At 39.0% G+C, this 16,715-nt stretch overlaps 2 protein-coding genes across 2 annotated transcripts; both read left to right on the top strand.

Annotated features, from left to right (window-relative positions):
- Nucleotides 1-10,836: 10,836 nt before the first annotated feature.
- On the top strand, nucleotides 10,837-14,337 carry LOC108042942 (glycoprotein-N-acetylgalactosamine 3-beta-galactosyltransferase 1). Its single transcript, XM_017121449.2, has 4 exons — nucleotides 10,837-11,334; nucleotides 11,536-11,644; nucleotides 13,048-13,329; nucleotides 13,859-14,337. Exons 1-4 carry the CDS (start codon nucleotides 10,841-10,843, stop codon nucleotides 14,042-14,044), a joined length of 1,071 nt encoding a protein of 356 aa, XP_016976938.1. The 5' UTR covers nucleotides 10,837-10,840; the 3' UTR covers nucleotides 14,045-14,337.
- Nucleotides 14,338-15,285: 948 nt separating this feature from the next.
- On the top strand, nucleotides 15,286-16,047 carry LOC108042956. The gene has a single exon (XM_017121468.1). The coding sequence runs from the start codon at nucleotides 15,404-15,406 to the stop codon at nucleotides 16,004-16,006; it is 603 nt and encodes a 200-aa protein (XP_016976957.1). The 5' UTR covers nucleotides 15,286-15,403; the 3' UTR covers nucleotides 16,007-16,047.
- The last annotated feature ends 668 nt before the right edge of the window (nucleotides 16,048-16,715 follow it).

Here is a 16,715-nt window from a genome sequence, read left to right as displayed (position 1 = left end):
GGAATATTTTGATTTTAATGTGCAGTTGGATTTAATACATAAATTCGTTACAAATTTTCCAATCGATTGGCATTTAAAGCTAAAAATCTTAATTTTGGACCAATTTTCGCACAAAATTATGATGTTATAAAAATGGCTCAAAACAATCATTTTTTTCGTCCATTTGGAATTGATAGTTTAGATATTGAGTTGCACAAAGCAGTCATTCTTTTGACAGTTCGCACTAATATTTTATTGTTTAAGCCTCAAATTATAAATCAAGGCTGGATCTTAATGAATATATATTTTAATTAAAAGGAGTACAAGTAAAATAAAAGCAAGTCAATCAAAACCGCTATGGCCAAAGCATTCACAATATACATTCCCAATAAATTGCAGAAAATTTGACTTTGCATGCCAAACAAATATGAAAGGTATATGTGCTGGCAAATATAAAATTGGCCCCACACTGCTCCTTGAATAATATTCGGCATGGCAGATACAGAAGATGCAATTTGAACATAATTGAAATGCAAATCGCAGACTGCGGACTGTGGATTGCGGACTGAAGACCCAACTTGATGGGTCGGATGTGTGGAAGTAATAATGAATCCCAGTCGACCCCACAGGATGCAGGGGAAATTTCAATTTTCCCAGCAAATCATACGTAAAGTTTGGCCAAATACATTTGTGCCGGGGCCAAAAAGGGCCAGGAGGCAGTGATGTCAATGCAATCAGTGAGGCATTTGACTTGGCCTTTCATCAACTCAACTTAACGCAGTCGAGTGCAAAGGACACACAAGGATTCAGTACACAAAATACACGAACTCCTTGGGCGACACTGCGGCTGGCCCAGAACTTTTTGCTGGCCAATCACCAAGAAAGCCGCCAAGTTACTGGTTACTGGTTACTGGTTACTGGTTACTGGTTACGGGCTATGGACTACTGGCAATAACCAAAAAGGGGCCAAATTAGGAATTATTTTGACCAGCCGGAAAAGGGGGCGTTGCGCAAAGTGCTGAAGTCAGTGGAAAATTTGTGGGCAAAACATGTTGATGGCAGGCAAATATGCTGTAATGCAATTATGGGTGCTACCAGGATAGCGATTTAATTGACAATGCAAATTGAATCAGCATTTGTAACTGTCTAATCGAATTAGCCCCAGAATACGTCCTTTGCTCTTGTCCATAATTCAATTTCTGACTTACCAAAACGGGGTTTTCGGCTTATGGTTACCATTACCATTGCACTTCGCTTTTTTGGCCCGGCTCAGCAAATAAACTTTGCGTTCTCATTGCGGCAGTCGACTGCAGTTTCCCTTTGACCACACACCGATCCCGAGGAGCAAAGGAGCGGAGGAGCGGAGGAGGGTCCTGCGGTGTCCTGGCCAGGCCGTTGAGTGGACCTAACCACTGGAACGTGCCTTAACTTATAAAATGTGGCCCGGCTCGGCCTTTGCCAACTGCTGCCAATTGCAGCCAGTCTAAATGACTCACATCTCTTGGCCTGGTCGAAAACGAAGCTGCAATGCTCTCGAGAAACTCACAAGGAGTCTGCGGACTTTCAAATCTCTTAGCTGAATCAAAGAACTTATTGTGAAGTGGGGAATACCCAATGAATTCAGGTCACATTTTGGTATAACACGTTTCTGATCTCTAAGAAAATAATTGTAATTCTAATGAAGTGTATATAGATTTATTTTTCATCCTAGCACTGCAAGTATAACTTATGTTTTAATGTGCCACAAAACGAAAAAGGAAAGACTAAAAATAAATAAATTAATTCAAAATTGGATATAGAATTTTACAGACGGATACATTTAATGAATAGTATTTAAAATTCGGTATGCTAATTTCTCTCAAGTGCTTAATTAGTTCTGATCGAAATTTTTTTAAAATTGATTGTATTGTTAGGTATTAAAATTGTATTACTCATTTTAGAAATTAGGCAAGCTCTTCAGTGCAATAGATAAATTGTTCAATATATTGTAATTTATAAATTGACTTGTGATGTTAATTTCTGTAGAGGAACAAAGGGTTACAAGCCTCTGCCATTTTCAGGGTATTCGATTTCTGTGCCAGACCCGCAAGGACATCTCATCTCGCTTGGGCCAAAGTGGTTGGTTGGTCTTTTCGGCACCGACATCTCCTGCCCACGGATTCCTTTAGAGCCACTTGAGTGAGGCCCGCCACCTGTTGGCGAATTACGGCGCAGCATGCGAGGGGGGAGGGAGGGGGTGGAGCCCCTTTGCCAGAAACCCTCGTCCGACAATCCCGACATTAAGACGCTGGCAATGTGTAATAACTGGCAGCTTGAGATGAAGGACAAGAGTGAACCGTGGAACTTAGATGGGGATTGAAGAGCGGGCAGATCCAATGAAGATGAGGAAGAGGAGGGGGATGAGGTGGAGGGGGAGGAGGAGGGGTGGCTAAGAGCTGGAATGACAGGACGCTGAGCTGGCAGAGCGTCATCATCATCATCATCGTCATCGCCAGGAGCGGCTAAGGATGTGACAATGCTGAGCCCGTTTGACATGAGTATGATATAATAAAAACCGCAAACAAGTAATGCCTATGAACCGCAGTCCTCCCACCGACTTCATCATCCCGGAGTCCTTGGTCCTAGTCGCCGAGATAACAACATCCGTCCAGTGGAACGAGGGGATGGCGAGGGATGACCATTCAAGTGCTGTTGTCAGATGACTCCTGCTCCTGCTCCTGTCCTGCATGTCCGGCGGTCCTGCCCTACATCCTGCACCTTGAAAAATAATAATGAACTAATAACGAAAACCTCATTATGAAAACTAAATATTAAGAGTTATTAAATCATTGAGAGCCATTTATTTACTTTCCTATGTTCTTAACAAAAAAAGAAATTATCTTTAAAGATTTTAAAAAATAACACTGGGTTACAAAATTAAATTAAATATAATTTTTTGTTGCAGTTGTACTCCGTTATTAAGAAAGGACAACTACAATTTGTTGTTGTATTAGCGTTTTTGGTTCTGGTTAATTTACTTTACTGGTAAGATAACATTCTTAAACTTTTCCATATAATTAATTTGCTTGACAAAAGGTGAAAAGGTTAAGTTAATTTAAGAACCGCCACTATAAATTGCTGCTTTGAAACTAAACGCATACAAATTACTTTAATTGATTTTTGCCTTTAAGGAACAATACGAAATCACTAAATTGCTTTGTTGCCCCTTTTTTTTGCGCAGTGTGATCATAGGGGGGCAGTGGGCGTGCCGTTATCCTTTGGCGTGATTAAGCCACAAGTGCGTGACATTTTAATGCGACATTTATGCCCGGGACAAGAGATTATTATTGGAAAAGCGCGCCCGGCTCGCGTGACAAGAACAGGACAATGGCAAAGGCAATAGCAATAGCGGTGGCATAAATATGAACCGCAGGATCAGGAACAAGCAAGGATAACAGCACAACTTGCTTAACGCCCCGGCCCACAGCTTATTTATTTATCTTCCCCGGCTGACACCCGAGTGACAACTTTTGTTCGGTCCTCTTTTCTGGGGGCGAAACGCACCGAGGGGGGACAACTATGTCTATGTCCTGTCACAGTCTTCAGACATCCCTGAGCCACCTCCCGAGGATGTGCCTGAAATCCTGGCAACGTATTTAATTAAAAGCCAAGGCAACCAGCTGACAAATGACAGAGGGATCAGCTGGAAGACGACTCACTGAGGAGGATCTGCAAAACATGCAAAAGTATGCTTTAATGCAAGTATTTTATAGGGTTTGAAAACAAATGTGCTGTAGCATACTTTTGAATACCACATTTTTCTGCCTTCACCCCTGTAGGTACTTCATAAAAATAAATTAGTTATACGAAGAATATACTTATACTTAAGCAATGTATTATCTGAAGAAGGGTTTTTTCCATGTACTTCAAATTGAATGGGAAAAAGCAATGGAAACCTGGCAAAAGGATAATGCACACGATAAGCACTCTCCTCTGTAATCCCACTCCCAATTAATGTCCAACATTGTCGAGAGTAGCGCAAATGTAATGAAATCAATAGCCGATGTGAATTTTCCACGAGTTTTCAGACAAACTTACCATGAGGCATTTGCGAAATAATAATAACAAGTAATCGATACGCCAATGCAGCTGGCATATCCTTGCCTTAAGTTGTTGACTGAGTCCTTTTAGCTGCCAAACAAACAAAAAGTGGGGGTATCGGGTAATCGATCCGTTTGAGTACTTGTTATCGATAATGACGAGCTCTAGGACAATTTATGAGCACTAATAATAATATCCTAAGCTGCAGTACGACAGTTTTTGCGATGGGTGGAAAAGTGTCCCTGAAATTGATGGCTGGTGTTGAAATTCATAAAGATAGTCACATAAACATGGCATTTAATTGGCAATATAAGTAACTGTGTTTTTCAGGGACCGCAATTATTATAGGTTATATCATAAAAATTACCTGGAAATGATTACACTAAAAGTCTTTACCCTTTTCTTTTTTTTTCACCTATTGACCTTTTTAGAATAGTAAAATGCTCGCCCTTTGAAATTTGCTTACTAAAATTGAATTTCTGAACTCCCTTTCCTTTATTTATACTAAATATTAACAAATTAGTTATGGTATTGTAGTGCTACTTGTTCGACTAAACCTGCAAAACTACACTCCATTTTATTTAAATTCGCAGCTGAGCTGCAGCTTTTGTTCTGATTTTTGGCTTTGGCAAATGTTTGCAGGATCAACATCCCACGTCCACAGCCACCTTTTTGTGCCGCCTGCAGCTGCTGAAATTAAAATCGAAATCATAACATGTCAACACATTTTGTAATGCAGCAAAACTAACCAAAAATAATAAAAGTCTGGTCGAAAAAAGGGGACAAATGGGAAAAGATGGGAAAAAGGGTTGCCGAGCAAACAGGGAAATAATGCAAATGCAAATGAATCCGCGACAGCGGGATGTCGGCGGTGGCTGGAACAGGTGTTCCACTTGCTTCTTTATGCCAATAAAAACGGTTTGCATATGTGTGTGTGTATGCCGGGTATAAAAATGTAATAACAAAGTTGGCGGCGCTGCTTTTTATGGCCTTTTTGTCATTGCGTTTTGTGTTTGTGTGCAGTAAAAACTATTTGCCCCAACCTCCGCTCTTCCCCCCTTTTTTCCTCCCCCTTTCACCCCTGACTTTTGTGTTTACCAGCAAAATGCCAATGGACACAATGTTCCTGGGAGAGGGTGGCTCCATATAAATGATTTTAAAAAAATATGACCACAAAACATGAAATCTCCATCATATCTGTATGCAATCAAAGGTTCAATAATATTTGTACCGACTTAAAATTAATTAAAATCGTAGTTAAGAGTTTGCTTCTTCTGTAGCCATTCAACGGCTTAAGCAATTATTTTTAAATATATGTAAAATGTTTTTTAAAGTATGATATTTCTGTTTTACTTTTAATTTCTTTTGTGCTATATCTATTTAACTTTTAATTTTTGTACTTCGTGCTGGCTAGTTAATTTTAATTTCTTTATTTCATTATGGCTAGTTTAGTTTATTTTAATATTCTTAGTTGTTATAGATAAATATATATCTCGCATAAAATATCACTTATAAGGAAGACTGAGTCACCCTGCTCGAAAGTGTATGTTTTGGGTGGAGGACCCTTGTCATATCAGTGTGCTGAAAGTAACCGCACGACGCTGAAAAGTATGCAATGGCATTGGGTGCCCCCTGCAGCGAAGGACCTCAGCTTCCTGCAGGACGACGACCATCTCCAGCTCCAGCTCCCGGGTCCCGGATACCGGATCCAGGATGCAGGATACGGACAGTTCGCAGTACCCAGGTCCCAGGTCCCGAGTTCCATGTGCATTGGCATTGGCGGCGCCCGTCAGCGTTTTCATTTCAAATTCAAATGCTGTTTGCATAAAAAACGAGCCAAGACATCGAAAGGCATCACGTGCCCAGGACTCGCCTCCTGGCTCCTCCTTGTCCATTCCCGTGGATGGTGTGGCCAAAAAAGTGCAGGACACCCACCAACCCAGCGTAGTAGTGACAATGGCAACAAACGGATGGCTGCAGAGATGTATGAACGGCGAACAGTAGGTGCACACAGAAAAACTATCATAATTCGAAGATGTGAGTAAAATAATAATTGGTAAGCAAATCAAATTTTAATATTAAATATTTTACCAAGGCTTAATAATTACAATTAAATTCATATTAAGTATACGTTTCAATTAAATCGACATTAGGTATACGTTTGAATTAAAACGAATTATAGTATAAGTTTCGAATACAAATTTGTATAATAATCCTAGTTATTTCGAATTGATTAGAAAATCAAACTATTATATTAAATATTTTTGCAAGGCTTATTACTTACAATTAAATCTATATTGGTAACTTACTATTTTCTAAAACACGTTATATAATTTCAGAAAGATTAATACTTTAATATCCAGAAGAGAACTATAAAACCAACATTTACTCATCCAAATTTTTATTTGAAACGTGTACTTGACAACGTATACTTAATGTCGATTTAATTGAAACGTATACTTATTTAATTAAGTAGGCATTAAGTATACGTTTGAATCAAAGCGATATTAAGTATACGTTTCAAATATAAACATTAAGTATACGTTTCAAATTTAAATTTGATTATTGCAAACATCATGCATTCATATGAAAGGGAAAACCACAAAGCTGATAAATGTAAAATTAAAGGAAATTATAATACAGAAAGTACATAAAAAATAAAGGAAAATTAAATGTATCAACCAATGTATATAAAAGATAATATAGCTGACTTCTGTAGTATTCAAATATTGATAATATTAATCTGTCATTCTTGTTAATGTGCTTAGAAAGTGCCAGAAAATAAACTACAAGAATTAGTAGGTCAAGGATATTTCAATTTTGTGCTTTATTCTAAATAAAAAAAAACACGTAAAACAAAATAATAAAAACATAATACAATTTAGCAATCAGTAATAATCCTTCTTTTTATTTGTTATACATACAATGTTTTTTTAAATAAGAAAATAATTTTAGTGTCGTTCGTTTATGGGTTGAGTGGGTTAAGTGGGTGGATGTGGGTGTGGATTGCAGCAGTAGTGTCGTTGGCCTCCATTCCCACCCAAAAAAATCGAAGCGAAATTGCGAAAGACGTTTCGTTTGGCGGGAGCGAGATGGGTAGAGGGTCAGAGAGGGACAAGAAGATAGCCAGCTGGCAGTCGCTTTGCATGTCCGTGTTGGGTTAAGTGGATTGTTTACTTTGATTACAAAAATATGGCAAATGTTTGCACGTTTGATGTCTCACTATGTGTGTGTGTGTGTGTGCGATGGAGATGGTGCGGTGAGACAGAGAGGGAGATAGGAAATGGTGAGCAAGTAAGGTTATGATCAGGTTTCGGATTTTGTCGATAAATGTTCTATCAATTTTTGGATCTATTCATTTATATAGGGCTAGGAATAACCCTTGGGAATAATTCTTTATTACAATCGCTCTAAAACCACTCCAAATTAAAGGTAAATATTTTCTTTGTAAACTTCTAAACCAGTACAGCTACAGCATTAAAAATTATTGTCTTATACATTTCTTTTGTAGTAAATTTATTTTTTAATAGTTGTTTTATTGTTAGTGCCCCCCATCGACTGCAATAAATTTATTTGTTTTCTTTTTAAGATAGGTTTCCTCACGCGGCCACCTCTAGTGCAAACAATGCAACTCCGGCACACACTCATATTTACATACACAGTGGGCCAACAAAAAGAGAAAGAGACGGCAGAGGGCGATGGAGTGAGAGGGGTGATGGTGAGGAGGAGGGGGACGGGGGAGTCGGACTGCGAGACAAATGGCGTTTGCCTTGGCGCGCTTGTAAAGTCCAAAAGCTAACATTATTACAAAAAATCTGCTGTTATACATTTGACTTTGGTTTATTTTTATGATTTCCACAGTTTGCAGTTGACCGACCGACCATCGCGGCTCCCGTTGCTGGTTCGCTGAATTTTCATTGTATTGGGGCAGCGAAAACCAGATGGAAAGGAACTGTTGATTGTCAGCCAGTGCCGGCTATATGGAAAATTGAAAGGAGGGGAATGGAAATGGAAGAGATAGATCGGGGCGATGGGATCGAGGGTCCATTGTTTCACTAATTGAAGAGCAGCTTAGAAAAGCTAGCAAGCAGGTTAGTGTTAAATTATAAAATCTGGCTCTCTTTAAATCGGTAACCGTAAAAAGGATTATTTTTACCATTTAAATTGTATGTAAGAATAATAATAATAACTGTATATCAAAGTCAGAAATATTTATTAAATATTTATATATGAAAATCTATAAAAATGGACTCATTCTGATTTTGAAAGGTTTTGTGTATTTTTTTAAGAACGTATGTAGCTAATCTACGCTTCAATACCGTTCTCTTGATCTATTATTTAAGAAAATAAACTTCTTCTTCATTTTGCCAAAAAGGTAAAATTTTAACTATGCTTAAACGTATACCAAAATGTCAGCATAAAACAAGTTTATGGATATAAAAAATAAACATACCTATATACTGGATAAGACCTATTTCTAGTTTTCAAATTGTTAATGTTCAATTTTTATTCAAAACTAGAAAGCAAGACTTATTTGTAAGTTTTTGTTAAAAAATTAAAAAAAAACATTAAAAAATGCTATAGCTTAAAATGTATGTTTCTGTTTCTGAAATAACAATAATATAATATTTAGAATAACTTTGTGCCTTTGTGTTCCTGCCTTAATTTTTGTCGTTTTACATTTCGTTGAGTAACTGCTTTTAATAACTAAAATCTTGAGTGGCTTTAATATTTTGAAACTAACACTAAGAAACACATGCCCCTTAAGGAAACTGAAGTGCCCACTTGACCGCCGCCCATGGTCAGTGGCCCCATGTGGGTCACGTCATCGAAAGGTCAAAGGCATTTATCAGCCTGTGAGGTCTGCCACCCCCACTCCTATTTGCATTTCGTTGAACTGTTTGCCCTGGCCAAAACTAATTTTGACAGGCGAAAAGCTAAATAAAAAAAAATATAACAAAAAGCATACAAAAAATCGCGAGCCGCCACCGTTTTTATTGGAAAAATTTGTATTTGTTTGGGCACTGGGAAATCGCAGCGGGTCACGCCCACAATGCCAAATAGTTTTCATTCTTAGCCGCTTCTCCACCTCTGGCTGCATTTTATTTTATTAATGGGGATTTGTTTGCCAGCGGGGGAATTGGCGGAGGGGGATGCGTCCAGGATGCGACCAGGATGCCGCCTCGACGCTATTATGGCAGCCATTTGTTTGCACGCGAGCATCCGAGTGCCGGGATCGGGATCGGAATCGGGCTCCCACGGGGCGTATGCGCTATATAATATTTCTCGCGCTGTTGGCGGTCTTCAGTACCGCGCCACGCCCCCAGTTCAAACGCCCCCAGTTCAAACGCCCCCGCCTCCTAAAGCGTCCAGCAACGACCACATGTCGCTCATGATTAATTGAAAGATTCTCTCAACTTCAACTGTTTTCGGGTTTTACGTTTGCCTTCCCTCCCTTTTATTATTTCTATATATATATACCCTTTTTCTATTTATTTTTCCCTACTCGTTTTCAAGGAGCTTGTTGCTCTGTGTGTTTGTCCAAAGTGTTTTGATTAATGAACTATGCTGAGCAAAATTTAAATAAATTTCCTGGCACTTTCAATGCTGGCGTGGTAAACAATTAGTTCCAGGGACTTACTACTTTCTTTCTTTAAAGATTTTCAAGTCTTAGTATTGTCAGGTAATTTTATAACTCATAAAAACAACGTAAAATATCATAAGCGTAAGTATTTTAAAGTTAATTTTTTATCTTATTAGAAAAACCTCCAAAAATTATCGTTGAATTAAAGAAGGTCTAATGATATTTGGGTTTTGTCTTTGTTAATGAGGAGTTGAGAAATCCTATATTTAAGACTGTGTTCCCGTCCCTATAAATATGTTTTTTTATTCGGTTAATATACATACATAAGTTGAACAGCTCAATTTAAGTTATATTAAGGAAATTTTTTTTTTAATTTGAATAAAACACGATTTTTTTGAGAAAAGTTATGGGCTTAGATTAGGGTACTTTTCTGCAAAGCCATTTTTCATTAAAAATGACGAAAAATCGACCCAAAAATAAAAACTGAACTGAAAACACAGTTTTTTAGAGAATTAAACCACGATTATTTGGAAGTATGCCACTTTGAAATCGGATGTCTGTACGAAAAGTTATGAGCTTAGAAGTCCAGTTTTTTTGTGCACTTTTCTGCAAAGCCATTTTTCGCAAATTTGGAATCATTGAAAATGATGAAAAATCGACCCAAAAATAAAAACTAAACTGAAAACACAGTTTTTTAGAGAATTGAACGATGATTATTTAAAAGTATGCCACATTGAAATCGGATGTCTGCAAGAAAAGTTGTGTGCACAGACATAAAGGGGTATAAAAATCACAGCTGTATCTTTCGAATTTGGTTGAAGAGTAATAGTAGGTATTTAATTCTCTGTAGTCTTGTCCCCCACACTCGCGGCGTGATTCGTCACTACGTGGATTGCCCTGCACAGTGATGCGGAAAAAGAGAGTTAATAAGAAATGATCGTCACCATTTGAGTTTCGATCAAGTTAAAACTAATTTATTTAATGTATTGAGAGGGAAGAGAAATCCAATTGATAAGTCTGGTGTTCGGGCTCATTTTCGGGGGCATCTGATCGCTCTTTCTGCCATTAGTCTAATGGAGTAAACTGGTGCGGCGATGTTCCCGAGTATCAGTTCTTGGCCTTATCTTGGGCGTAGCTCCCCCGCGATAAGGCTTCTGTTGGTTGTCAGTGCCTCCGGCTCCGTGAGTCAGTGATGAAATGGACGGGCAATATATCACACTGGGCTTCGAAAGGGAGCGTCCCTCCGCCCGCCGATCGTCCACCAAGCGCGCGGTCCTGCTGTTCCTCCTGGTGGGCAGCCTGCTGATCACCCTCTTCGCCTACTGGGATGTGCTGATGATCACCGCCAGTGCTGTGCCATTGGCCAGGGGCATCGATTCCATTGATCAGACGGCGCTGGGCAATGAGACCCTCGCCGAGAAGCTCCATCGGGAGGTGAGGATCCTGTGCTGGGTCCTCACCACCCCGAAGTACCACAAAGCCCGAGCCGTCCACGTTCTGCGCACCTGGGGAAGGCGCTGCAACAAGATCTACTTCATGACCTCCGAGCCGGACGACGAGCTGCCCACCGTGGTGCTGACCAAGCCGGACGAGTACGAGGTGCTCTGGGGCAAGACCAAGGAGGCCTTCACCTACATCCACGAGCATTTCGCCGACGAGGCCGACTGGTTCATAAAGGCGGACGACGACACGTAAGTGAACTGTTTGGTGATCACGAATAATAAGTCATCATAGCTCCACCAATTGTAATTAATTAAAAAACAATCAAAAATGATGGGCCCCCTTCCATTTCCAGCAAATCAATTGTTTAACAGTGATTCAAAAATATGTTTAAATTGATGTTATAAAAGATAGATTTTTAATCAGTCCTTACCACGTTGTCACATCAATAGATATGTCTTCCTGGAAAACCTGCGCTACATGCTCTACCCCTACTCACCGAGCACCCCAATTTACTTTGGATTCAATTACAAGCTGATTGGCTCGCAACTGAAGAATGCGGTGAGCTACTTTGTATATTAATTTTCATAATAACCCTTACTCGTAGAGTATTGTGTTCGTTGAAAAGTAAACAGTATATTTATTTTTGATAAGGATCTGTAGCGTGTAACGAATTCATTGGTATTTTTGTAAGCTTATTTTTATACCCTTGCAGAGGGTATTATAATTTTGGTCAAAAGTGTGCAACGCAGTGAAGGAGACATCTCCGACCCTATAAAGTATATATATTCTTGATCAGGATCACCTCCTGAGTCGATATAGCCATGTCCGTCTGTCCGTCTGTCCGTCTGTCCGTCTGTCCGTCTGTCCGTCTGTCCGTCTGTCTGTCCGTCTGTCTGTTTCTACGCGAACTAGTCTCTCAGTTTTAAAGCTATCGGATTGAAACTTTGCACACACCCTTCTTTCCTTTGCACGCAGTATATAAGTCGGAACGGCCGGGATCGGCCGACTATATCCTATAGCTGCCATATAACTGATTGATCGGAAATGCCATAACTTTCGTGTTTGTAAAGTTAGGAAGTTGGGATTTTCTATGGGTTTTATATTTGGCCAATCAATCCGACCTACCAAATTTCATAAGGATCGGCCGACTTTATCCTATAGCTGCCATATAACTGATTGATCGGAAATGCCATAACTTTGGTGTTTGTAAAGTTAGAAAGTTGGGATTTTCTATGGATTTTATTTTTGGCCAATCAATCCGACCTACCAAATTTCATAAGGATCGGCCGACTATATCCTATAGCTGCCATATAACTGATTGATCGGAAATGCCATAACTTTGGTGTTTGTAAAGTTAGGAAGTTGGGATTTTCTATGGATTTTATTTTTGGCCAATCAATCCGACCTACCAAATTTCATAAGGATCGGCCGACTATATCCTATAGCTGCCATATAACTGAACGATTGGAAATGCCATAACTTTGTTGTTGTTAAAGTTAGGAAGTTCGGATTTTTTATGAGTATTAAGAATGCATCATATGAATAATTTTGGAGAATATAATTTACAGAGTATTCTGCAAGGGTATATCAACTTCGGCTCCGCCCGAAGTTAGCTTTCCTTTCTTGTTTAAAATTAAAGTAGGCAAGGCTTAACTGATATTAAAAAAAATAATTTGTGCTCGAATCGGAGGGGTTAATTATATTCATAACAAATATGACAATATGTCTCAAAGTTATTATTTAAAATCATTGCATTTTTCTCTAACGGCGAAAGATCGATCTCCCAAAGATGGCATGCAGAAACAAAAGTAGCGATATTTTGTTGCATATTGCTTTTTAAATATACTTTGCACTCATACTTCTACTGTTCGAATACGATTTAAATAAGCTTTAGACTTTAAATAAATCTTTCTCCTTGTTGATTTTAAATATAAATATAATCTAAACATAACACTTGCCAGTCGTACATGTCCGGAGGCAGTGGCTACGTGCTCAGCCGCGAAGCCTTAAGGATCTTCGCCGAGGGCCACAACGACTCCACCAAATGCCGCCAGGAGGACAACAGCGCCGAGGACTTGGAGATGGGCAAGTGCCTGTTCAATCTCGGCGTGAAGGCAGGGGATTCCCGGGACGGGCAGTTCCGCAATCGCTTCTACCCGGTGGGTCCCTTCGAATCCCTGCTCTCCGGCTACACCGGCATGGACTTCTGGCTGTACAAATACGCCTTCTACCAGCCGCGATCGGTGAGTCTTAATCAATTAATAATATAAGTGTTGCAGATAACAACACATTAATTGCTTTCCGGTTAGTTTTCGGTTTTTTTATTTTTTGTAAACATGACTGAGTTAGAAATACTCTCACAAAAAATTTGCATTTTTACTTCTCAAATAAATATATTTTTTTAACATTTTTTTCAAACGTTTCCCATTAATTAAAAATTGTTCTTTTTTCATGTTTGAAATATACTCTTGAAATTTGTCTCGTCTCAACACAACGTTTTAAATATTGAAAAACGACAAAAATGTTGAAAAAGTGCATGTTTTGGACCCATGTAACACCAAATGTGTTTTTTAGGTATTGTTATCATTATGTGATATTATTCGTAGATAATGTTTTTAGAGGCATCAAATGCAGAATGTTCTTTTTCTACAACATGTACTTATGTATCACGAATAGAGAACATTAACATTATTAATTCCAGGCTTATGTTGTTTTATTTGGCTCATTTTCCATTGCTTTTTCTATCGAACTCTTTTCTTTAATGTTTTGCAGTGCATGGACTGCCTGTCGGAGTACCCGGTGTCCTTCCACTATGTGAGCAACGAGGAGCTGTACGTGTTCGAGTACTTCAACTACCAGTTCCAGCTCTCCGGACAACGGCCAATGGTGGAGCGACTGCCGGAGAGGATCAGGGAGGAGGACCTGGTCATCCCCGAGAGCGACAATACGGTGACCTAGGCTGATGCCCAGGCCCTGTCCGCTCGGCCAACAAAACAATCTCTACGTTTTTTTTCATCTCTGCCTTAATGTTTTTTTTTTTGTATCATGCTTATCGTATATTTAATATATTATGGGTATAAGGCGGACGTGCCAAGGCTGCCAGATGCTGTCCTTTTGCGACTCCTCGTCCTTGCCCGATCCACGTCCTAGTTTATCTATTCATGTATTTATTATTGAGCAGCTCGTGGCAGACGGGCCACACAAAAGCGGCCAAAAGGACAATGGTGGACCGCAGGGTGGACCTTAAATCGTAATTCCCAACAAATACTTACAAGTCCTTATTTTAGCTATATTCTTTAAAATGCTTTAACAAAATTCTGGCGATTTTATAGTTATTACAATGAATTTTGTTTTAGATTTTAATAACTTGCTGTTTAAACTTTTTTTGCTATTTAAAAGTCTTTTTAGTGTTGGGAGATCTGTGAGTTTGAACCCACTAAACAATTATGATTTAAGTGGTGTCGTTATGAAGTATTAGTTCTTTTAAATTGAACAAAATATTGAATTGGCTTATACAAAAATATAATAATTTTTGTTAACAAGATTTTATATTAGACATTTTAAAGGTGTTTTTGTTTGGTTTATGAATATCAGACACCCATTGATTATTTAATTTTTAGATATTTTATTATTGACAGATTCGGTATTTCATTGAAAAACGACCCTGCCGAAAAGTTAACATTTCAGTAGAAGAAATTAGGGTGGCCACTCTTTTTGTTGTTGTTGTTTCACATATGTATTTATTCAAATAAAAACCATTATTAGTTGCGCTTTCGGGCAGAACAAAGGTCCACCCTGGAGGACTTTTGCAGGACTCGAGCAGACAGTTATCCTGGAATGCGGAAAGGGAAAATCGAACCCGACAGCAGAGTGTAAGCCAATGCGCCCTGATTCAACTGCAGCTTATAGAGGTTACCAAGTTATTTGCATTCGTTTGTCAAGTTGATAAGATATTTAAGGAATGCAACTTAAGCCAAGGCATACACTTAAGAAGACTTTAAGGAAAAAAATAAATTATAAATTATTTAAAGTTTTGTAAGACAGCAGCATTTCTTATAATTTTGTTAAGCAAATGATTGAAATTTAACCTTTTTAGAGGCATTCGGTTAATAACATATTATTGCCACCCTTTGATGAACTATATTTTTTATAACGCAGTAGGCCCTGACTTTACAGTTCATTTGTCAAGCTAATGTCAGTTTGTTCATCGCAGGCCAAATCTGATTTTCTCTTCGAGTCTTGACCTAACAACAACTGAACATTTTCTACAATTTTCTTACGGAATTTTATAAACGAAATTTATTTTAATTTGCCATTATGAGTTCCAAGAAAACCACAAACAGCACTGATCCGATGCAGTGCGCAATGATGAAGGATTCAAAACCAGCCGAGAAGTCGGAGGAGAAGTCTGCAAAGAAGCCGGAGAGGAAGATAATGTCGATAATCTCCAAGATTTGGAAGATTTTCGAGCGGTCGCCAAAGCAACCTGCAGAGCCGACTGCCGAGGTCCCGAAGGAGGATGAAGTGAGGAAGGACCCTCCCGAAAGGGAGATGCCTCCTTTCGAGGTCGATAAGATGTCGAACAAAGAGGTCATGGACTTCATCAACACCAACTCGGATCTGATTCCCCCGGAGAAGCGGCTGTTCGTGGCCCCATTCATCCTGGCCGAGATCAACAAGCAGATCAACAGCCTGTCCCTCAAGGTGATGAAGTACGCGGAGCTGGAGAAGAGGGCCACCATGCCGCCGATGTCCGTGATGCCACCCCATCTGAAGTGCCGTCCACCCAGTGTCGTCTCCACCCTGATCGCCTCCAGGCAGACCCCCAATTTGTCCTTGAAGGATGTGCGCAAGGTGACCAAGGGACGCGTCTCCCATCGCAAGTACCTGGACTATGTGGCCGTCGTTTTCGAGGACTGAGGACCGATCGAATAAAATCAAATTTCGAGCTTTAACTTGAATCTATGTAGTGGGTACTTTGCTTTCAGGTAAGGGAATCATGGGGAGCATGAGGAATTTCAGACATATTGATATAATGCTTTCTTTTCTGGCACAGAAAACAAGAGCAAATTAACCATTAAAATCAAGTTTTCCTTGTGGAATCTTTGAATAAATACTAATTTTGAATTAAATTCTAGTTAATATGCGGTATTGCATTCAGAACTCTTGTAAAAGATATATAAGAAATTAATTTTTACATCTTACTACGGCTTTCATAATATTATTTTTTTGCCAAGTGTCAATGACCCAATGTGACCTTCCTTACCAAAACATCTAATCGCACTGCCACACTGTACAAAATCTCTAGCTAATAGTTTTAATTATGAGCTCAGCACAGAATAATTTAGCTAAATACAATTTGATCTCTTACAAAATCAGTGCTCTGATAATTGCCGTCAAATGCCCAAGTATTTTCTTAAATACTGTATTGATGTTTTGGATAAAACTGTAATGTAGCCTAAACTCATTTAACCCTTGAATTTGGTTTTGCTTATTTATTAACTTAAGACTGGTATTTAGGCAGCTACTCGTGGTCCTTATATTCAGTGGGTCACCATTAGGATTATGCATTGGCTTATCCCCCAAGTCCAATTCAAGGCACTTAACTCTCATTTTCGCAGGATGCCAA

The sequence above is a fragment of the Drosophila rhopaloa genome, unplaced genomic scaffold (genome assembly GCF_018152115.1).
Source record: "Drosophila rhopaloa isolate 14029-0021.01 unplaced genomic scaffold, ASM1815211v1 contig_3, whole genome shotgun sequence".
NCBI lineage: Eukaryota > Metazoa > Arthropoda > Insecta > Diptera > Drosophilidae > Drosophila > Drosophila rhopaloa.
This window is presented reverse-complemented; position numbering and strand designations above follow the sequence as displayed.

Excerpts from the sequence above, each read along its gene's own strand:
- LOC108042956 (XM_017121468.1), top strand. The coding sequence starts at position 15,404 with ATGAGTTCCAAGAAAACCACAAACAGCACTGATCCGATGCAGTGCGCA.
- LOC108042942 (XM_017121449.2), top strand. The coding sequence starts at position 10,841 with ATGGACGGGCAATATATCACACTGGGCTTCGAAAGGGAGCGTCCCTCC. Across the intron at positions 11,335-11,535 it reads ATAAAGGCGGACGACGACAC|ATATGTCTTCCTGGAAAACC; the intron begins GTAAGTGAACTG and ends TCACATCAATAG. Across the intron at positions 11,645-13,047 it reads GCTCGCAACTGAAGAATGCG|TCGTACATGTCCGGAGGCAG; the intron begins GTGAGCTACTTT and ends AACACTTGCCAG.